Raw genomic sequence first — 23496 nt, forward strand, 5'->3', positions numbered from 1 at the left:
ACTCCCATATGTGCCTTGACCAGGCAAGCCCAGGGTTTCGAACTGGCGACCTCAGCATTTCCAGGTCGACGCTTTATCCACTGCACCACCACAGGTCAGGCAGAAAAAAAAAAATCTTTATTTTCACTAATCTCTAACTGAAACATAGTATTTCCTTGAGTTGTGAATGAAGGCAGCAAAGTCCAACAGAATTCACAATACTTGTGGCTGTCACACAGAAATCATAGAGGTTGTCATACCCACTGCAGGTGCTGCAAACACCTCAAAATAGCAGTACATACGCACTGCTAACTGGTATTTCTGGTACTTAATCAGTCCTACCTCTATATCTTATAATGTAATGAGTTAATAAAGAATCACAGGTGCCTGACCAGGTGGTGGCACAGTGGATAGAGCGTCAGACTGGGATGCGGAAGGACCCAGGTTCGAGACCCCAGGGTTGCCAGCCTGAGTGCGGGCTCATCTGGCTTGAGCAAAAAAAGCTCACTAGCATGGACCCAAGGTCATTGGCTCAAGCGGGGGGGGGGGGGGGGGGGGGCGCTCAGTCTGCTGAAGACCCGCGGTCATGGCACATATGAGAAAGCAATCAATGAACAACTACAGTGTTGCAATGAAAAACTGATGATTGATGCTTCTCATCTCTCTCCGTTCCTGTCTGTCTGTCCCTATCTATCCCTCTATCTGACTCTCTCTCTGTCCCTATAAAAAAAAAAAAAGAATCACAGGTATTTCTTAATCATAACTTTGTGTATGTTTTATATTTTGGTATTTGCATTTCAATATTAGCAGTCCTTTTTTTCAGAGAGAGAGAGGGATAGACAGGGACAGACAGACAGGAACAGAGAGATGAGAAGCATCAATCATTAGTTTTTCATTGCGCGTTGCAACACCTTAGTTGTTCATTGATTGCTTTCTCACATGTGCCTTGACCGTGGGCCTTCAGCAGACCGAGTAACCCCTTGCTGGAGCCAGCAACCGTGGGTTCAAGCTGGTGGGCTTTTTGCTTAAACCAGATGAGCCCGCGCTCAATCTGGCGACCTCGGGGTCTCGAACCTGGGTCCTCTAGCATCCCAGTCCAATGCTCTATCCACTGCGCCACCGCCTGGTCAGGCAGCAGTTCTTTTGTGTTGTTTGTGTTTTGTTTTTTTTGTTTTGTTTTGTTTTTTGTTTTTTGGGTTTTTTTTGATGGGCCATAGTCTTTAATTCTAGCTTGCACCCGGCGGGCAAGTAAAAATACACACTTGGCTCCAAAACCCAGTCACATTCAGTGCTCACAAAGCTGACTTATCCGAGTTTCCTAGAATCAAAGTTTCTAGCTCACCAGCCTCATTCTCCTCAGTTCCCCATCCATCTCCTTCCTTATCCCAGATACAAACTCTACACAAAACTAGCATCTCGCCCTGGCCGGTTGGCTCAGCGGTAGAGCGTCGGCCTAGCGTGCGGAGGACCCGGGTTCGATTCCCGGCCAGGGCACACAGGAGAAGCGCCCATTTGCTTCTCCACCCCTCTGCCGCGCCTTCCTCTCTGTCTCTCTCTTCCCCTCCCGCAGCCAAGGCTCCATTGGAGCAAAGATGGCCCGGGCGCTGGGGATGGCTCTGTGGCCTCCGCCCCAGGCGCTAGAGTGGCTCTGGTCGCAACATGGCGACGCCCAGGATGGGCAGAGCATTGCCCCCTGGTGGGCAGAGCGTCGCCCCATGGTGGGTGTGCCGGGTGGATCCCGGTCGGGCGCATGCGGGAGTCTGTCTGACTGTCTCTCCCTGTTTCCAGCTTCAGAAATATAAAAAAAAAAAACTGGCATCTCACTCAGCACTCTGCCATCTTGGCTGCTTTTCCTGGCCTCCTCCACGTGGCCTCCTTCCGCTGCTGGCTCTACTTTCTCTGCTCTCTCATGCTAATCTCAGGAACCAAGAGCCTAAACTCTCGTTCTACCCTCATTTTATAGTGTAGCTTCACAACCTTTAATCCAATATACAAAACAGAGAAGTCTCTAATACAGAGTCACTTCTCTGAGGCATGATTAGATTGTACCGGCCCACATCAAAAAGGGTGGGAAAGGCTTAATCCCAAAACCAAGCCCCAGGCTACAAGGATTCTCAACACACATTAATATCACCTGGGCAACGGCCTCCTCGTGGGGCAGCGTAATCTTTAACAAAGTGAGCATAATACATTTTATCTGCCCAACAATCCACCCCTATGCTCACTTTACTACCCATAATTTACATCACCAGCATTCCTGTGCAAGGAAATTAGGCATTACACAGATTACAAAAGCAAAAATCATACAGTTTCAACAATTACAAAGGTACACTTCACCAGTCTCTGAGCACTTTGCCCAAAGCACAAAATGTCCTAGGCCTATGGGAAAGGCTTCCCGGGGCAGGGGAGTGCTTCCAGCAAAGCCACCCCCCACCCCCATCAGGGTATTTCACATTGTCCAAAATCCATAATCCGTAAATCCATCCAACAAAGGAGCCAATGCCCACTCCAGTCGTAGTCCAGGAAATCAGTCCATGTACATGGGGCGTCAGCCACCCCCCTCATCCCTGCCATCCTGGCAGGTCTTACACTGTCCCAAAGAGGGCCACATGGCAATGGCAGTCAGCATTTCCATCTCTGCTCCGGATAGCATGTCCAGCCCTATGTCCCAAAATCACAGACCTACCGGGGCCATAGTAGGTGCTCCTTCCAGCTGGGCTCTCATCTTATGGAGACTGCGGATTGCAACTCCAGCCTGATTCTCCTCATCCTCCAAAGAGGAACTGAAAACACCAGCTCCCGCTGCCAGGCTCAAGCCCCAGGCTGCCGCCACCTTCTGCTCTGCAGACCTTGCAGCTCCAGACCCGGCCTCAGCTTCAGCCTCAGCCTCAGCCTCGGCCTCCTGCCGCTGCTGGCTCTCTGCAACATCCAGGGCAAGCTGCAACTCACGAACCTCTGAATCCTCCTCCAGCGTTTGCTCCATTTCCAGGCGAATCTCGAACACCTGGTTGGCCTCCTCCTCCAACATTTCCTCCAGCTCCAGGGTCAGCATCGGTTTCTCCTGCATTTGCTCCAGCTCCTTCTGCTGCTCGGTTTGCAGGTCCCAAGCACAGAGCCACTGACTTATCCGAGTTTCCTAGAAATCAAAGGTTTCTAGCTCACCAGACTTATTCTGTTCCCCATCTCCTTCCTTATCCCAAATACAAACTCTACACAAACTGGCATCTCACTCAGCACTCTGCCATCTTGGCTGCTTTTCCTGGCCTCCTCCACGTGGCCTCCTTCCGCTGCTGGCTCTACTTTCTCTGCTCTCTCATGCTAATCTCAGGAACCAAGCTGTTTTGTTTTTTAAGTGAGAGGAGGGGAGATAGTGAGATAGACTCCCGCATGCACCCCAGTTGGGATCTACCTGGCACCCTTGTCTGGGCCCCATGCTCAAATCAACAAGGAGCAATTTTTAGTGCCTGAGGCTGCCTGCTTAGAACAACCCAGCCATCCTCAGCATCTGGGCCCACGCTGGAACCAGTTGAGCTACTACTGGCTGTGAGATGGGAAGAGGGAGAGAAGGGTAAAGGGAGGGGGAGAGAAGCAGATGGTTTCTTCTCCAGTATGACCTGACTGGGAATGAAACCCATACGCCAGGCCAACACTCTATCCACTGAGCCAACCAGCCAGGGCCTAGCAGTCCTTTTGTAATGCAATGTACTTTATTTTGTGCATCTCAAAACATGGTTCTAAGCAGGGGTCCTTCATCTTCTATAGAGTTTGGAAGTCTTACCTAAGCCTCACCCCTCCCTCTGCTGGCCCTTCTTTCCTTGGGTGCCTCATTCTGTGTTCATTCAGGACAAAGGTCCGTGGGGCTCAGAAAGCTTACTGTTGGGGAAGCTTCAGACCATGCCAGGAGGAAAGAGGGCCTTCCTGAGAAAGTGAGGTTAGCAGTTTGACCCAGGGGAGAGGAGGAGTTGCCATTAAAAGGGTGGTTCAGCCTGACTTGTGGTGGCGCAGTGGATACAGCGGCGACCTGGAATGCTGAGGTCAGCAGTTTGAAACCCTGGTCTGGCCTGGTCAAGCACATATGGGAGTTCATGCTTCCTGCTCCTCCCCCCTTCTCTCTCTCTTTCTCTCCTCTCTAAAATGAGTAAATAATATCTTTAAAAGGGGGAGGGGTCAGAATATGCAAATATCTCTGTTGAAGGAACCCCCAGGCCACCCTGGGTAGAGCTCAGGGAGAAAGCTCTCACTGAGGGCAGACAGGGTAGGGCAGAGCACCAGGACCTTGCACACCTTATCAGGTATTTCAGTTTTTACCTTTGGAGCTATAGGTACTCTCCAAAGCAGGGAGAAATGATTACTTGGGCAAGCATAGAGAAGGGACTAGAGAGAGTAAGAGAGGAAAGCAGGGGGAACCAGCCAGGGACTGTTACATGGAAAGGAGTCCAAACTACACTGCTATGGCATGAAAATAATTTTGAGCTGAAGGCATTTGAGAATAGCTTTTTTCCCTGAACTCCCCTATTTGCTGAAAAGCAGAGCCTTCGAACAGAATTCAGTCATCCTAAATCCCCTCCCCTGTAGCCACCAGGGAAAGAGTGATCTTATCACCTAATAATCCCAGACATTATCACAAAACTATCAATCATACCTCCCTCTATTCTCTTAAGCAGTGGTCCCCAACCTTTTTTGGGCCATGGACCGGTTTAATGTCAGAAAATATTTTTCACGGACCGGCCTTTAGGGTGAGATGGATAAATATATCACGTGACCGAGACAAGCGTCAAGAGTGAGTCTTAGACGGATGTAACAGAGGGAATCTGGTAATTTTTAAAAAATAAAACATTGTTCAGACTTAAATATAAATAAAACGGAAATAATGTAAGTTATTTATTCTTTCTCTGCGAACTGGTACCAGTCCACGGCCCGGGGGTTGGGGACCACTGCTCTTAAGGACCCATTTATCTTTCCTAAAAGCCATTTGTTTCCCCTGTGAGTACCTTTCTCCCTCTCTGCTTCCCTTATTAAGTTGGTATATAAACCCCCAAATTCTAACCACCTGGTACTTGTTTTCTTGTTAATCTGTCTTATGTCAGTTGAATTTACAGGCCCCAGCTACTGATCCTAAAAGGACCGGAAAATTTTTCTGCCTCCATAGAGGCATTTAGGAGAGAGATGGTCTGTAATGGGTGATGAGGGCTACAGACAAAAAGAAGTAGGTGGGTTCAGGACAGTCTTTAGGAGACTATATCATTGAGGTCAAGAGCATGAACTAGAAAGACAGCCTGCCTGGGTTCATAGTTCTGGCTTAGGCCTGACCTGTGGTGGCACAGTGGATAAAGCGTCGACCTGGAAATGCTGAGGTCGCCGGTTCAAAACCCTGGGCTTGCCTGATCAAGGCACATATGGGAGTTGATGCTTCATAGTTCTGGCTCCACCACTGTGTGACACAAGCTTTGTGACTTTGAGCAAGTTAATTAATCCTTTCTGAGTCCATTTCCCCACCAGGTAAAATGGAGGACAATTATCAGTTAGAAAAGGCTTGATTATGCTTCTATAATAACCCCAAATTCCTATGGTTTAATAAAAGTATAGTGTGTCCATAAAGTCATGGTGCACTTTTGACTGGTCTCAGGAAAGCAACAAAAGATGATAGAAATGTGAAATCTGCACCAAATAAAAGGAAAACCCTCCCAGTTTCTGTAGGATGATGTGGCAGCATGTGTGCATGCGCAGATGATGACATAACTCCGTGTATACAGCAGAGCAGCCCACGGCCATGCCAGTCGAGATGTGGATGGTACAGAGGAAAGTTCAGTGTGTTCTGTGGCTCGCTAAATTAGAATCTGTGACCAAAGTGCAACGTGAATATCGGCGCGTTTATAACAAAGTGCCACCACATAGGAATAACATTCCTCGGTGGGATAAGCAGTTGAAGGAAACCGGCAGTTTGGTGGAGAAACCCCCTTCTGGTAGGCCATCAGTCAGTGACGAGTCTGTAGAGGCTATACAGGATAGCTACCTAAGGAGCACTAAAAAATCTGTGCGTGAGCCCACATCGAACTGCACTGAATAGGCATGAAACTGGGAGAGTTTTCCTTTTATTTGGTGCAGATTTCACATTTCTATCATCTTTTGTTGCTTTCCTGTGACGGTCAAAAGTGCACCATGACTTTACGGACACACTTTATATTTCTCAAAGGTCTGTGTCCATTGAGGGTCCCCTGGGAGCTCTGCTCATGGTATTTCTGACCCAGACTACAGGAATAACCACCTGAACATCAAAGGCTTCACTAGAAAAGGGAAAGAAAGCTCTAGAAACTCTAGCACTATCAAATAAATAAATGCTCTGGCCTCTATGTGATACATGGCTCTTCTGTCTCAGGCCCTTGGCCAGAATTAATCACATGGTCTCACCTCAAGGGAGCAGGTGAATTAATATATATAAAATATTCAGAATGCTTCCTGGCATAAGAGAAGCACTACATTAATGTTATTACTATTGGGATGTACAATCACTCAGAACTGCTGTGGTATGAGGACATGGCGTGATCACAGCTGACCGCTATGTTTCTGGCCTGCATTGTGGTGACCATCACTGCCATTGAGAACCCTGGGGCAAGCATGGAGTTGGGGAAGTTCAGTAGTCTTGGATTCAACAGACCAAGACCAAAATTAACTGGTTTAAGCCATCTCATGACCTAGCATCAGACCTGCGGGGACCCAAAAGCTCACATGCTGAGATCAAGCCTTGATCTTCTGCTCAGTGTGGGTCCAGCTCACAGGCAGACTCCAGCTTCCAGGTAGCTGCAGTGGGTATTTCATTGCCAGCTTGGGTTACATGTGCATCCCTGACTCAGTGGGCTACAGTGTTCTGGTTGATCAAACCTAGGTCATGTACCTACCACACCCTACCCACAATGGTAGGGGAGAAATGAATCTCCAAAGGAAAAGTTCTATCCAGAAAAGGGATGGAAATTGAGCAGGGCAATGGGAATGGGGAACATGTATCAAATCTGGGAGCAGGAGCAAGACTTTAACCCCCTTCCCTCACCAGAGCTCTTGTCTATGGGAACCTAAGGGAGGAGGAGTGGGCTTCCCAGACATTATCACAAAAACCCACTGTAGGGCTGTGCCTGTCTCAATAGCTGCCAACTTTACACCTCACATTCTTATAACAAGATTGAGGTGGTGGCCATGCTGACAACTTTCTGGCCTGGTCTCTAGGAGGCCCAGGCACAGTGGGCCTTCCAGCCTTCTCTTCTCTCCTCAGTTAAGGGCCTAATAGTAATCCTGGGCACCATCCTAAGGTGCTGGGCAGAGCAGGATGCTGAGGAGCCAGCCTCAGCCACCAGGATCTCCCCACACTTTCCCTTCACCTTGTCATTTGCGCAAAGCCTGGCTGCACTCTTGTCCTGAGGCTAGAAGCCAACAACCCAGTATGGCAGCCCTGCAGAGCCTTGGCTATAACTAGTGTAGTACAGTATGGGAGGGGGGGCGCTTGTCCAAGGAAGACCCCTCACTGTCAGAGGCGGATTTAAAGGCGGGCGTACTTCAAGCGACCTTAATCCGCCTCTGCTTGCTGTCCTGCCCAGAATTGCAAGATTACAGAATAGGGTACACTCTCTAGGTCCAACATGTTTAGGACTTCGAAGTCTCCCTCCTCCTGGAACACACTACCTGACCTCCCCACAAACGGGTACAGGGACACAGGTTGAACAAACGGGTTGCCCACAGCCTGCAGGGCACAGGGATGTGAAGGAGCTGGGTCCGGGCCGGAAGACCCAGAAGAAGCCGGAGAAGGGGAACACAGGCTCCAGGCACGGGGGCCGTGTTAGCAGAGACTCTGGAGCAAGAGAAGGCTTAGGTTTCAAAGCTACACAACTTTTCCAGAAGGTTTTCCACGAGAGGGGGTGGGGGAGAAGAGGGACAGAGCCCTGAGCCTGCCCGCAGCGGCAGCCCCCTACATGTGGCCCCAAACTCCTACCCAAGGGAAAGCCGCGGCGGGGGGGGGGGGCGGCGGGGGATGGGACCCACGTACTCTCACTTCTTGGCCCTAGGACGAGCACTCCCTGGCGAGTGTCACGCTGACCTCTCTGCTGCTTCAACCACGTTGGGAGTCTCGTATCCACTCAACCGCGCCTCCTCTTCTCCCTCTACCTTGAGCTGCTGTCACTCACTTCGCAAGGCCCAGGCGTCGACTCCCATTGGGAATCTGCGCCCCGTGGTCGGCTACGGGCCCTACCCTCACACCGCAGACTCTCCTTTTCCCAGAACCTTCCACAGTCAGGCCAACCCTGTGATGTGGGGACCCCCAGCAGTGTCTCCCCCCTACTCCTCTCCGAGTTAGGTCTCGACCCAGGAAGGGGCAAAACCATATGATCTCAGTCATGATCCTTGTTGCTGTCCCCTTGGGCAGGAACACTTAACAGCCTTAGGGGACCTGCGTCCTGACCAGACAGACTACTTCCGATTGGCAGATCTGACGCGTAGAAGTGCGCGCTCCCTAGTCGCTACGGAAACCGGAGCCCTTGCGGGCTTCTCAGTAACTCCAGGACCCCGCCCAGCGCTGGGAGTCCAAGGACGCACCGGGGAGAAGGGTCTGACTAGTTGACGCCGCTCCGGCGGAACGGGGACGCGGTCAGGTGCTGTTTCCCCCGCGAGCCGTAGACCTCTAGGGATCCTCTTCCCCTTGGCCTGAGCCCCAGCCTCTTCCCAGCTGCAAGCTTTTTCCAGGCCTGGCGAGCAGGGCTGCGGGCCAGGAAGGGGCAGGTCTCTAGCACCGCCCGTCGGGCTTAGTGTTTCTACCGATCTTGGGCGCAGGGCTTTTTGGATACGTATTTACAGATAGGGCCGCACATAGGCCTCAGCCCGCCTCCCTTTCCCCCATTCGACGTTAGTGAAGTTGTCGTCACCTGTGCGCAGTGCTGTTGACCCACGGCGCGGGCGCTTGCTCAGTGCCCTCAGGAGGACGCAGGCGTTCCACTCCCGCGTCTAGTTCCAGCAGCCAAGCTCAGAATGGCTGTTCTCATGCCTCACAACTTGCTTTAACTAACTCTCTATGTCTCTTCTTGGCTTTATTTCATTTCCTGGTGACTTGAACCCCTTTTCGTTAATACCCCCCCCCCATCACCACCACAGCCCCTAATACCTCTTGGCTAGGCTGTAGGCTTTTGCAGGAAGGGCTTAAAGGAGGTGCTGATATCATTGCATGGGGATTTTCCCGAGGGGTGGTCAGGGAAAGCACCAGCATTTAGGAAAGCACTGGGCAGAAAGTTCCTGGCAAGAGGAGGAGCCAGGAGAAAGTCACCACATGGAATGAGTAGGAACTGAACATGGGGTGTGTCCCTCTGGTGTGAGTGAGTGGCATCTGGACCCCAGCACAGTGTGACCTGGAGGCAACCCCACCCACGACCCTATTCCCCTACAGTAGAAGAAACTCATCCTTTGGGCCTAGTGCAGGGGTCTGGAGGACTTGATCCCCTGTGATCTTCCAGTCTCAAGGGTGGACCAGACCCGCTCAGCCTGAGTCCTGCAATGACCATGCCTCTAGCTGGCCCTGTTCCCACCTCTATGCTTGGCTCCATACCCCAAAGAAAATACATAAGTCTTCAGAAAACCATTATCAAAGGATGGGATTATTTTTGGAAGGGAGGAAGGGGAACTGAGGAGGTGGTTACAATCATCCAGACAGCAATAAACCAAATCAGACAACCTCCTGCTACTCCTGCTCCTATAGTCCCCTGGGAACTCTCCACTTAGGTCTCTTCTGGGCTCCCCACTCTTTCACCTTCACCACTGGCTGTAGTCTCCTTCCTGATATTCCCACCCCCCAAGCTGATACCCCCAAAGGCAGCCAAACAACAACTAGCACAACTAGAGGGCATCACTCAAGTGATCCTACTCCAGCCCTATTCAAAGATGAAGAAACTGAAGTTGGTCATTTGCCCAAAGATGGCAGGGTGGTGGGAAGTTGGTCTAATTCAGGAACCAGCTTTCCACCTCCTCCCCTGCCCAGTTCCAAGTATGCATGCCACACCCTGGAAGGTGAGGAGGGGGCCAGTGGGCCAGGAGAGGTTGGGGGAACTCCTTGCAGACCAGGGATGGGAAGAACAAAAGATGTCAGAAGTGGAACTAAAAAAAAAAAAAAGCAGAACTCAGTTAGTGGGGACAGGGCCTAGTAGAGTTGGGTCTCCCAGCTGCCAGCTCCCTGATACCCTGGCCTCTGCTGGCTCTTTTGGCTCCAGGCTCCCTCAGAGACCACACAGCAGCTCTCTACCCCTGCTGCCTGGTAAGATGTTGTTAAGATTGGTGGCATCAGGGCTGGGGATCCCCCTGTTATGACAGCTGATCATGGGATGCTGACTCACTGCCTGCCTGATCACCTGACCAGCATAGGCTGGATGAGAGGGCCCTGCCAGGGGGTTCTCCTCTCACACAGCCCAGTTTACCTCTTCTGGCCTTGGGGGAGGGCATGGGAAGGGCCTGCTGCTCTCTGCAGCTGAGCATGCTGGAAAAGCCACAGCTGGGACTCCCTAGGGGTGAGGGTCTTCCAGGCCTGTGTCCCAGGGGCCTGTTTCCTGTCATTTCTCCCTGCAAACCCCACCATCCCAGATGTTGCCAAAACCAGGATGTTGCTGTCCTGGGGGGTGGCCTCTGTTTCCCTCAAATGTTTGGACAGGAGCTATGCCTTGAGTCCTTTCTGAAACTCGGACCCATACCACAAGGCCTTCTTTGTGTACCCTCCCCAGGACACGGAGGCACTGGGAGCGGGAAGGTGGGCCCTTGCTCAGTCTAGGGACTGCAGGCTCCTAGGCTGCTGAGTCATGCCCTTGGGCACCTCTGGGTTATGTAGCCCCTGCCTGGTACTCCCTCTTTATTGTCCCTGACCCTGTCTGCAAGGCAGTGGGCAGAGGGTCACTTTCCCAGGCTCACAGTAGGGATGCAGGGAGGGCCTAAGAGGGGACTGTCCTCTCTACAGGGCTGCTTTGTGCAGAGAAGTACAGTTTGCTTGCTCTGGAACCCTCTGGGAAGAACCACCCACAACTGTGGACAGGTTCCTGCTGTATTTCCACAGACAAATCAATCACCTTTGAACTTGACTAATCAAATCCACCCAACCTTCAGAGAGGGTGGGTGGGTGGTGTCTTAGTTTACCGTTCCTTAAGGTTATCTGCTCCCACAAACCCCGCCATGACTTTGACTCAGCAGGTCTGAACTTCTACTCACAGAACCCCAGCAGGGAGACTTCCTAGAGTACCAGACTGTTCCCACACACCTTCTTCCAAGCCCCCTTTTTCGAGGCCTTGTGAACAAACAGGTTACTTTTGTTACGTAAAGCGTGTTTCTTGGTTTCTAGTTGTAGGTCAGTTGGTCTGATCCCTGGGCTGCCCATGAAGCCAACCAGCCTGAGAGCCCACAGGTGCTCCAGCACCACCTGCTGAACTAAACTGCTGTGTTGACAGATGGGTATTTAGGCTTCCATGGAGAGTGTCTTGGGCTGCAGTGCACACTTGTTGACTACTGAGTCTCCAGGAAGCCTTAGTTGACCCTCCAGCTGGGTGTGGGTGGGAGGTTCTGCGCTCTTGAAGCACCTGTAAAACCCTAAACCCTATTAAACTAGGAGCTCCTCTGATGTTGGGCCTAAGGTGAGGGTGTGCCACTCAGCTCAGTAAGGTGCCTACATGGAGTATGCTGGGGGCAGAGGAGTGGGCTGCCACCTGGGAAACTGATTGCTTCGAGTGAATGGAAGGCTGTCAAAAGTGGCAGGGTAGGGACAGACTCTCTGGAGCCAGTTTGTTCTGGTCGGTGGTGCCCGCTGATCGCCTACGAGCCTTCTGGCTGTCATCTCTCGGCCTCCAGTGTGGCGTATCCAGGCAGTCTAGTTCTGCTTTGCTGAGTCACGGCCAGGCCCAGACCTGGGAGGGGTCTGGGGCGGGACCCCTGCGGGTCCTTTCCCCCAAGTGCCGAGGTCCTAGTCCAGATATAGACGTCGGAGTGCGGGGCCAGCTTCTTGGGGTCTCCGGTGCACTGGGGGCAGTGAAGATAGGGGTCAGCGAGGAGAGGAGTCAGTGAGGAGGGGGCCGCGAGGAAATGTCAGGGGCGGTGTCTAGGAGGAGACGACACGCAGGGCCCTGCCAGGGAGGCTCGCGCGTCGCTGTGTGGCCTGGGGCGTGGCCGTGAGCGAGACCCCCGCCCAGGAGGCGGGGCCAGGCTCTAGCGTCCTTTACAAAAGCCGCGAACGCGCGGTCGCCCTCACCTCGCCAGGCTCCTGCTTCTACAGCTGCTGCAATGGTGTCGCTCACTGTGAAGGCGTACCTTCTGGGCAAGGAGGATGCGGCCCGTGAGATCCGCCGCTTCAGCTTCTACTTCAGCTCCGAAACCGAGGCGGAAGCCGTGGCGGGCGCGGGGCCCTGCGAGCGGCTGCTGAGTCGGGTGGCTGCCCTGTTTCCCGCGCTGCGGCCGGGTAGCTTCCAGGCGCACTACCGTGGTGAGCAGGCCAGGAGCCCTGGGGAGTGGCGCGAGGACCCGACACAGGCCTGCCTGCGGGGCGGGTGGCTGCGCCTTCCCTCTCCACGGTCTTGGTGGCGCCTGCGTTGGTCCCAGTACAAGTTCGGTGCCAGCCTAGTGACCAAAAGTCGTGACCAAGGCCGACTCTTGGCGGGACCAGGCACTGGCAGGCTCTCTTGGAGGATCTCAGGCCTGGGGCGTAAGAGGCCTCCCATCCCCCCGCCATGATGTTGCAGATCTTGGCGAGGGTACGCCGGGGCGTCTTCGCCGGCTGGCGGAGGACACTGAGTGGTCAAGCGGGCACTCAGGTTACAGTGATGTCTTGCTGCTGCCGAGTCTGGGCCTGCTAGTGCCGGGTGGGGTTTCAGATCATGCCCCGGAAGAGGCTGGGCCTTCTGGAAGGAGGAATGACGCGGGTAAACAAGTGTGGGGTGCGGGGCCTGGAGGCTGTACGGCCGCGCCGAGCCCGCGGCGGCTGTGGGAGGAGAGGTGAAGCAGACCACAGAACGTCCCAGGCCGGCTGACTCCCACTGGAAGAGGGCAGAGGAACAATATCAAAACCTGCAGAAGTGTTGGTGTGGGACCGCAGTCCAGGAATAGCCCAGTGTCTTGACTGGTGGCTGCTAGGAGTGGGGTGGAGAGGTGTGGCTGGGAGGGAGGTGGTAGCCAAGGCAGGCGCCTGGACGGAGCAATGCTGGGACCTCTCCCAGGAATGCAGCCTGAGCCAGGCCCGCTCCTGGATGGTTTATTGATTTTTGGTAAAAATTTATTTAGCTATAAATTATATGCCATACAATTCACCCATTTAAAGTGTACAATTTTTAGCATATTCACAGGTTTGTGCAATCATGATCACAATTTTAGAATTTTTACCACCTTATAAAGGAGTTCTGCCCTTTAGCCATCCTCCCATCCCCCCAGCCCTAGGCAACCACTAATCTACTCTTTTTCTCAGTGGATTGCCCTATTCTGGACATTTCATATAAATATAATACAGTATGGATAGTTTTTTTATAACGGTTATTTGTACTTTGCATGTTTCCCAGGTATACCAGTGTTGTAGCATGTGTCAGTGCTTCATTTTGTGCATGTGTGTGTGTGTGTGTGGCTGAATAATATTGAGTTGTGTGGACATATCACATTTTGTTTTATCTGTTCAATTTGTTGATGGAATTTGGGTTTTCACCTTTTGACCCTACCCCTGTTGTTATGATTACATGTTGTGTTTGATGGCCCACAAAGCTACAGATATATGGTGTGGTTTGACCTATGTGGGGGTGTTTTAAAATCATTTGAGCCAACATTTCAAAAGAAGACTACATTTAAATCCATAGTTTTTGCTTCATTGGAGGGGCAAGCAGATGTATTCATCTAATTTATTCTCCTAAACCACAAGAAGCCCAAGGTCTTTTGAGGGGCTTGGTTTCCCAGGAGCAGGTCACAGGCAGAGATCTCCCACAGTTAAAGGTGGTCCTGGGCCTGGTAAGATGTGAACCAAGGCAGCACCATTGTAGAGGGGCAGCTGACCTAGAAGCAGAGCAGCAGGCAGCCAGCTACTACTGTTGCTGTCCCTGCACACAGGTGCTCTGTCTCCTCTGTGCCCAGGGCCCAGGTTGGAGTTTGTACCTTCAGGCAGTGGCAGAGTGAATGGGCAGCCAGGTCTCAGTCCCGCTTCCTCTGCCTCAGGTGGGCTTCAGTTATAGCCCCAAAAGTGCTTCGTTAGCACTGGCCTCAGCCCTTTTCAGCAGTTCTATCCAGGTTAGAAGCCCTAGGTGCTCATGTGTTGTTTTTTTAACATCCTAGATGAGGACGGGGACTTGGTTGCCTTTTCTAGTGACGAGGAACTGACGATGGCAATGCTATATGTGAAGGATGACATTTTCCGTATTTACATTAAAGGTAAGAGGTGCTGCTCTGGGTGCTGCCCACCAAGTAAAACTGGATGGCTTGAGGTTAAGGAGAAATCTCAACAAAGAGGAGAGGAGCCATGGGCTGTGTAGACAGGGGCGTGATCCTCTCTGTGCTGGCTTTAGAAGGGAGTCTGTGTCTACCATAGTGGGTGGGAACAGAGGGTCTTTGGGTTCACTCTTGATTGTGCCCAGACCAAGTGCTATGGGCTAGGGGCAGTTTGGAGGTGCTGTGGGGTTTACTTTAGTGAAGGGCAAGACCAAAGCTGTGCAGACACAGCTCCCTGCTGCTTCTCTCCCACCTGGGCCACATGTGCCCAGGTAATGCACAGGTACTGGGACCCTTCTGTCAGGTTCTCTGGTCATTTTTTGGCTATCACTTAAACAACTCGATTCTGCATGGACTCAGTGTCTGGAAAGCGAGATCAGGAGCCTGCTGACAGTGGTGACAGCCCCTCAATAGTGACAAGGGGAAGACTTGTGGGACCCCACCTTACACCTCTGCTCTCCCTGCAGAGAGAAAGGAGTGCCGGCGGGACCACCGCCCTCCGTGTGCTCAGGAGGCACCCCGCAACATGGTGCACCCCAACGTGATCTGTGATGGTTGCAATGGCCCAGTGGTGGGGACCCGGTATAAATGCAGTGTCTGTCCTGACTATGACCTGTGTGCTAGCTGCGAGGGGAAAGGCATGCACCGGGAACACAGCAAGCTCGCCTTCCCCAGCCCTTTCGGGCATCTCTCTGAGGTGAGCAGGGCCTCCCTGCCGGCCACGGAAGGGGCAGGATGGCAAGAGCCTCCTAACCCAGCACTGCTTGCTCTTCTGCTTCCTTCTCCTCAGGGTTTCTCTCATAGCCGCTGGCTCCGGAGGCTGAAACACGGCCACTTTGGATGGTCTGGCTGGGAGATGGGCCTGCCTGGGAACTGGAGTCCACGTCCTCCTCGGGCAGGGGACCCCCACTCCAGCCCCACAGCAGAATCCGGTGAGCCATGGTCAGCTGGCTTCTGCAGGGCAAGGTGGAAGGGCCGACGTAGAGCTAGAGAGCCTTCCCCGTGACCCAAATTCCTGCTGTGCCTGTGGCTGGGCTGGATGCTTCATGGCTATTCAGGTTATTTAATTCTCACCAAACCCTTCACAGTGTGGAGCACTGTCTTAATTTTAAAAATGGGAAAACCAGGCCCTGGCCAGTTGGCTCAGCGGTAGAGCATTGGCCTGGCGTGCTGGGGACCCGGGTTCAATTCCCGGCCAGGGCACATAGGAGAAGCGCCCATTTGCTTCTCCACCCCCCCCCTCCTTCCTCTCTGTCTCTCTCTTCCCCTCCCGCAGCCAAGGCTCCATTGGAGCAAAGATGGCCCGGGCACTGGGGATGGCTCCTTGGCCACTGCCCCAGGCGCTAGAGTGGCTCTGGAGGGGCAGAGCATCGCCCCCTGGTGGGCAGAGCTTCGCCCCTGGTGGGTGTGCCGGGCGGATCCTGGTCGGGTGCATGCGGGAGTCTGTCTGACTGTCTCTCCCCGTTTCCAGCTTCAGAAAAATACCAAAAAAAAAAGGGAAAACCAGGTGCCCAAGTACCCAAGGCTACAAATTCACCTGCAGTGAACCTTGGCCCCAGCCCAGCTCAGTGCCTTTCTAGTACCTGAATCTCTGTAACGTGCTTTGTTCTCTTGTGTTAGCTGTCAGGAAAGTCAGAGCCAAATTAGCTCATTTTTATAAACACAGTCAAAAAGTTAAAAACTACACACAGCTTGTATTCTGTGTGTAGAATTCTGTGTGTATTCTGTGTGTATTGGATTCTGGTTTCATTACTTACTGTGTCCTTTGATTTACCTCATCCTTTGGGACAAAGCTGAAGATACTTGCTTCATTTTAAAAAAATAACATGCCTAGGACATGGTTGATATTTTATACTGTGTACCGATCCCCTTGCAGGTTTCCAATCACCAGAGTCATACATGAAGAAGGACCCAGAGGCCCAAAAGGTTGCCTGGAGTGGGAGGGAGAGAGGAAAGTGCTGGGGGCGCAGGCTGCCAGGAAAGGCCCCACGGTAGAGGGCACGTGTGATGAAAGTGATAGCACTATAGCGGGCATCAAGGTCATTGAGAAAGGTACTTTGAATTAAACTTATCATTGTTTTTATTTTTTAAAAATCAAAGCTTCTGGTCCATCGGAGGATCCCAGTGTGAATTTCCTCAAGAATGTAGGGGAGAGTGTAGCAGCTGCCCTCAGTCCCCTGGGTAAGTGTTTGCCTGTTCATCTGATACCAGCAGGGCCTTTTGGTAACTAGGTGTGTGTGTGTGGCTTTCACCTGAGATTACAGAGGAAGAGAAACACCCCTGAGACTGGTAAAGCCTCAAATTAACCTTTGCCAAGTGCTGTACCACAGACTCCTCAAGGTTGAAGTCCCTGAAAGATTCTGGAGCTTTCCACACAGGTACAAAAGAATTAGCCAGCCTTTGGTTGAAATAAACCCAGTAGGGAGGGTGACTAGGCTTAGTTGCAGGGCTAGCCTGTCAGCTTCTGCCTTTGGGAGAAGACCATCTTTCCCTCATGTGAGCCTTGGGATTCCCTCAAGAACTTGGGTGAGTAGTTAGTTGAGATGCCTTTTCTCTTTTTTCTCCCTCTTATTGCAACCCGGTTTCCTGAGTGCTGGTTTGTGCCTGTGGGGAGCCAGGAGCAGTGGAGGAAGGGGCTCATGTGATACCGAATTCCTAGTGCCTCAGGTTTAAGAGTAGGTTTCTGGGTGAGTGAACTACAGCATGTACCCCTTAGTGGTGTGACAGGTGTGATCTCTGAGGTTTTTGAAAGTATCCACTGCATCCACTAGTCTGGATGTGAGCCCTACAGGGCTAGGGCTTGTGGCAGTAAGAATCAGTTAAAGAAGGTGACTTCTGGTTCAAGATTACCACAGATCTATGATATCAAACTAGAAAGAGACCTTATTTTTTACTACAGTGGCAGGAAGTGTCCACCCAGTTGGTCCCAAAGTTGTATCCAATGTCTGAGAGAATGCTGATAGGAGGGTGCCCACTCCCAACCTGCCACCCACCCTGTGGCATCCAGAAAATGACTGCCTCCAACCTGAGACATTTCTGCTCATGCTGCCCCTGGTCACAGCTTTGAAGCAGCAGTGACATCTTGGCATTACTGTTCTATAAAACAGCTCAGACCCGACATGGTTTGTATTACTAGAATTAAAGGCTTTGAAACAGTGAGAAAAATCAGTTGGTATTCTTAATGCTTTCCAAAGAGGATAAAACAGCAGGGCAGTGATCAGATTATGGTTGGGCGATAAGCTGTGCTAAACTGTCTGCCACTCATTTTAGACACAGTGAAGGTGAGTGGAATTGTGAGAGATAGTTACCCACCGAACGGGCTGTGGGTAAGGGCCGTGGGAACCGCTCTTTGGAAGACAGTAAGTGGACAGTGCTTCTCAAGCTGACTGATCATCAGCATCACTATTGAAGACTGTTGTGGGGGTTTTTTTGTTTTGTTTGTGTATATTTAAGTGTATAGAAACTATTAAAATTACTTATTCTGAAGAACAGTGTTCTTCAGTTAAACGAACAAGACGACCTGGGAAGTTAGAAAATCAAGTCTAGGTTCAGGTAGGGAACTTACAACAGTGCGAGGCCCTGATCTGCTTTCTGGACCCTGGTTTGTGTTGGGAGGGCCCAAGATGTGTGTGTATTTTGAAGGCTTCCCAGGTGATCGGGTTGTACTTGCTGTTCATCCCAACACCATCTGAGCTTGTGTGTTTCAGAATTTGACTTGGATTCCCCACTCAGGACATGGGAATTTTTTTTTTTAATTTATTGATTGATTTTATAGAGAGAGGAAGAGGGAAACATCAATCTGTTCTGCATGTGCCCTGACTGGGGATCAAACCCTCAACCTTTGCACATTGGGACAACGCTCTAAACAACTGAGCATCTGGCCAGGGCCACATGGGAATAATTTTGGATTTTGGAAGTGCTCAGAAATCTTTTTGGATAAGAATAAAGGTCTTTTCATCTCTTTCAAGGTGGGTGGAGTTGATTTCGGTTAACTAGGGAGGAGACTACAAAAGGATGAAAGTTTTGGTAAAATATGCCTTTGAATAGTTTCAGTTCAGAGCCATTTGAGGAACCAAGGAAGTGATTAAATTCTGCTATTGGAGTTATTGGAGTTATGGGTATTTTCTGACAAGCAACTAATAGCTAGGATGACTCACACTGCCAGTTGCCTAGAAGTGATTGTTCCCAGAGCAGGGCCTAGGAGGGAGCAAGCCGTGGCACCTCCCAGAGGACAAGTCTGTGCAGTAAGTGACTTTAAAGTAAAAATTAAAGGCCAGTTTTTTTTGAGAGAGAGATAAGAAGGGAGAGATGAGCATAAACTCTTAGTTGCAGCACTTTAGTTGTTCATTGATTGCTTCCCATATGTGCCTTGACCAGGGGGCTCTGGCTGAGCCGGTAACCCCTTGCTCAAGCCAGCGACCTTGGGGTTTCAAACCTGGGACCTCAATGTCCCAGGTTGATGCTCTATCCACTGCACCACTGTCAGGCCCAAGGCCATTTTTTTTTTTTTTTTAAATTTTATTTATTCATTTTTAGAGAAGAGAGAGAGAGGGGGAGAGAGAGAGAGAGGAGAGAGAGACAGGGGGAGGAGCTGGAAGCATCAACTCCCATATGTGCCTTGACCAGGCAAGCCCAGGGTTTCGAACCGGTGACCTCAGCATTTCCAGGTCGACGCTTTATCCACTGCGCCACCACAGGTCAGGCCTCAAGGCCACTTTTTAATAGTTGCCATGTGAACCAGCTGAGTAGGTCCACCAAGGCCCAGAACTAGTCCCATTTTGAGGTCTCAGTCACTGACATCTAGGACACAAAACAGCAGAGCCTTCCTCTTCATGAGGTATTCCATACCCCCCACACCAGCAGCAGCACACACAGAGAGGCTTTGGGAGCAGCAGGGCATAGTCTATGGCATGGTTTTGTAAGCCCTGCATTTGGGTAATCCTCAAGTTGGAGAAACTCCAGTTCTATAATCTCTCTGATCTGATCCATTTATAGAAGAGTCATGTTATTTACTCAAAGTGAGAAAGTATATGGTTTCATTGTAGTGTTCTAAGTTTTCTCTTTGCTTGTACCTTTCATAATAAAGTTGGAGGGAAAATGTAAGGCGAAACACAATTTTAATATTGCAGAGTACTGGTAGTTAAGCCTGCTTTTATTTCTGCTTGCTCCTCAAACTTTGCTAAAATAACACTAAGTGGATTTAAAAGTTTAAAGCAACATGGACAAAGAAAAAGGGAGAAAAGTAATGGAAGATGAGATAAGATGATGCCATCAAACTTTGGAAGACAGGAAATGGAGGGAGGGTACTAGTAAGACACAAAGCTGGCTGCCCGGTCAGGAAGGCCAGGGAACCAGGGCATGGGATGAAGATCCCAATGAAGGATCACATAGAGACTTTAGGGCCCTGCTCAGCCAGATGATGGCCCTTGCCAGTGTTTGCAGGAGACCTGGAGCACTTGATCTGGGGAAGCCTCAGCTGGAGAGACAGCAGGGACACAGGGCAGGGTGAGGCACTAGCCTGAAATTGGGCATCATGAATGAGTGGTGGGTCCAGCAGGAGATTAACTGAAGGATTGATCCTGGTGGCCCAATGAAATGAATAGGAATTCTAGAAAGAGAACAGAGAAACTGAAGAGGGTAAGTAGACAAAGAATACAAGTTTTTGGCACTAAGGACATTAACTCATTAACCTCTAAATTGAAAGGGACCCCTTAATGACTTGTACAATGACTCAAAAATACTCCACACTAGGGCTTATTGTCAAGTGTCACAACCCTTGGCATAAAGAGGAACTCCTGGGGTTACTCTAAAGGCTTGAGAATTAAAAGAGCACAACATTGGAAGCTAGAAGACAGTTGTGCACAAGCAAAGTCTTTAGAAGTTGAAGCTAAAATGGTTTTCAACCTAGAATTCTGTACCTACCTGAAATAGTCAGGTGTTGGGGAAGAATACAGTTGTTGTCTGGTATGCAAGGTGGTGATCATCTTACCTGAGTTTGAAACCTTTCTGTAGTCAAAATGAAGAAATAAACCCAGAATGAAGAAAGGTATTTGTGCCTGACCAGGTGGTGGCTCAATAGATAAGAGTGTTGACCTGGGATGTTGAGGTCCCAGGTTCAAAACCCTGAAGTCAGGCTTGAGTGCAGGCTCATCCGGCTTGAGCGTGGGATTATAGACATGACCTCATTGTCACTGGCTTGAGCCCAAGGGTTGCTGTCACAAAGACCAAGGTCACTGGCTTGAGTGTGGGGTAACTGACTTGGCTGGAGCCCCAGTCAAGGCACGTATGAGGAGCAATCAATGAACAACTAAAGTGCCGCAACTATGAGTTGATGCTTCTTGTCTGTCTCCCTTCTTGTCTTTCTCTCTTAAAAAGAAGAAGAAGAAGAAAGTTATTTGCAAATAGGACCCAATACAGGTGGGAGGCAGAGGGAGTTGCCAGGAGGAAAGGAAAGGTGGGCATAGTGCAGCTGCTGTGCTTCTGGCCTAGAGGGCTGCCAGGCCAGGCTGGAGCCTATAGCTGGCACCCCAGGGCAATGGCCTCCAGGGTAAAATCCAGAATGATGGAGCATCTGATACAGTGAATCCATGTAGAAAATTAGAGAACCTGTTGGGGCTTATGGGGAAAGTAAGCAAATAAAAAAGGACATCATTAATTCTACAAAAACAAAAAAATCTTTACAAGGAAATAAGTCCACTACTGTTTTGGCAAAGAACAATATATAGTGGCAGTAACAAACAATGTGTTTTTTTTTCCACCAAAAATTGAGTTTTTGAAATGACGGGAAGGGGAGCTAAGGTTTGATCTCTTGAGTAAGAAATAAACAGCAAACCCGAGCAATCAAGATAGAAAAAGTGATATGGGTTGAAAGTTATCTCTGGGAAGAGGCTGGGCTGTGGTTGGTTGCTGGGACCTTCTACAGATGTTTGGAACTGTGTAACTAAGCTGTGGGCAGGTAGTCCTTTGAGAAATTAAAATTAATTAAAAACAGCATTGGTGATTGTGCCCTCCTCCTCAGTGAGCATGTGCTTCAGGGTGGAAGGGACTGGAGATGGGCAGGCCGGCCTGTGGGCCCAGCTTCGTGAGCCTCAAACAAACCTTTAGGGCTGTCCATCTGCCTAAGCAGAATTCTAGTGTTTAATACATGTGGTCTTTACATCATTCGGCCCTTACACACAAGCATAATGCTGCTTGTGGTTCTCAGTGCCAGGATGGGGGCATTCTGGCCACATGTGGTATTTGGTCCGTACCCTGCCTGCGGTGCAGATCTGTCCTGCATGGCTAGGACAAAACAAGGTCTCTTTGAGGACTTACTGGCTCTGAAATTGACCTGGGATATTGCTGAGGTTCATGTTTCATTAAGCTAAACACCTAAGTAAAGGTGCAATAAGAGTTTTTCTAGAAACAAAGATTTGGGGCCAGAATTTTGGGAGTATTTCAGCCCTTGGGATCTTGAAGGCCAATGGTGACCATTTGCCTTCTGGCTGGTTGGCTGACATCCTGGCCCAGTCCTGTACTGGTAGCATGATGCGCTCCACAGCAGCCAGGCCAGTATCCAGCCCTCCCACACTGGGGGAGGTGAATGTGAAAGCCGGCAGGTTCGCCCTCTGAAGGACTTAAAGAGTTTTTGTTCCTACTTGGCTTCTAGGCATTGAAGTTGATATCGATGTGGAACACGGAGGGAAAAGAAGCTGCCTGAACCCTGTCTCTCCAGGCAGCTCGAGCACAGAGGAGAAGTGCAACTCACAGTCGAGAAGTTGCTCTTCTGACGCCAGCAAACCAGCTGAGGTCATGGAAGGCGAGACGCAGTCTCTGGTGGAGCAAATGAACAAGATAGCCCTGCAGTCGGGCATGCAGACTGAGGCAAGCACCCTCCCACCTCTCCTGGAGCCCCAGCATGGCCCTCCCCAGCCCTGACACAGCCAGCGCATCCATTCTGGCTTAGAGTCACTCTCTGACCCCTCCACTAGAACTTTGTAAAGAAAAATATTCCTCTAACTCCTTATCAGTCTGTCCTCCACATGCAGACTGTCCCAGAAATTGAGGCTGTAGTCAGGTGGGCTGCACATGGTTTATGTGCTTATGAGATTTTGTTCCAGGAACAGATGGAGTCTGATAACTGCTCGGGAGGAGACGATGACTGGACTCACTTGTCTTCAAAAGAAGTGGACCCATCTACAGGTGAACTCCAGTCTCTACAGATGCCTGAGTCTGAAGGGCCCAGCTCCCTGGACCCTGCCCGGGAAGGCCCCACGGGGCTGAAGGAAGCTGCGGTGTACCCACATCTACCGCCAGGCAAGTGATTTCAAGCAGTTTTGTATTTCTACCTTTTTTATTCTGAGCATCCTATAACCTGACTTCAGCATCACAAAAAGACGGCATGCTCTCTACTTCAGGGCTTGTCCATTGGCATGAGAGAAAATTCAGAGTTGGTTTTGTCCTCTTGTGTCTAGACTGAACCCTTGTAAGTGCAGCCAATTTTAGTAGTTTCTAAAACTTAACATCTAGACCTGCAGTTATAAAAGCAGATATGACGTGACAGCTGCTCTGGCTTTGGCACTGCTGTGCACCATGGAGAGTGGCCTGCAAGTTCACTCTCATTGTTTCCTCATGTAGGTGCTGGCCTAACAGGGCCTCAGCCAAGGTTCCTGTCGGAGCCAGGCAGGAAGTAGGTGGTATGGAAGGCAGCAGGGCCAGGTGGGGACTGTGGCAGCCAGAGAGCACACACTGAATAAAACAGGGAGCCAGTACTCTGCTCTGGTTCATCACTGTCACATGACAATATTCAGGAGAAAACCCATCTGTGGGCCAAATGTGGCCCTTGGACCCATAGTGTCTATCTTCTCTGACTCAGAGCAGGGGCGACAAACTATAGCCTATGGGCCAAAATGATTTTCTCATTTTTATAATGTTATCTAAAAGTTAAGACCTGTGAAAATCAGGTGAAACTCAAGTTCAGTGTTAATAAATATAGGTTTTATTGGAACACAGCATGCTAATTTGTTTGCGTTGTCTAGCTGCTTCTCCAATGGAATGGCAGAGTGGAGTGGTAGTGACAGA

General features: G+C 50.6%; 1 protein-coding gene across 5 annotated transcripts in view; it reads left to right on the forward strand.

Moving 5' to 3' along the window:
• SQSTM1 (sequestosome 1) overlaps window positions 1-23496 on the forward strand; it is a 33221-nt gene that overhangs the window by 8633 nt on the left and 1092 nt on the right. For 3 of the 5 annotated variants that reach the window (XM_066278543.1, XM_066278545.1, XM_066278546.1), the window contains exons 2-7: window positions 14284-14379; window positions 14904-15133; window positions 15227-15368; window positions 16537-16617; window positions 22085-22299; window positions 22536-22731. In XM_066278543.1, the coding sequence (XP_066134640.1) occupies window positions 14331-14379; window positions 14904-15133; window positions 15227-15368; window positions 16537-16617; window positions 22085-22299; window positions 22536-22731 (913 nt within the window). In that variant the 5' untranslated portion in view covers window positions 14284-14330. Of the gene's footprint in view, window positions 1-12026; window positions 12461-14283; window positions 14380-14903; window positions 15134-15226; window positions 15369-16536; window positions 16618-22084; window positions 22300-22535; window positions 22732-23496 lie in introns of those variants that run through there. The other 2 variants (XM_066278542.1, XM_066278541.1) reach the window with 2 other exon arrangements.

This window comes from Saccopteryx bilineata, chromosome 4 (genome assembly GCF_036850765.1).
Source record: "Saccopteryx bilineata isolate mSacBil1 chromosome 4, mSacBil1_pri_phased_curated, whole genome shotgun sequence".
Lineage (NCBI taxonomy): Eukaryota > Metazoa > Chordata > Mammalia > Chiroptera > Emballonuridae > Saccopteryx > Saccopteryx bilineata.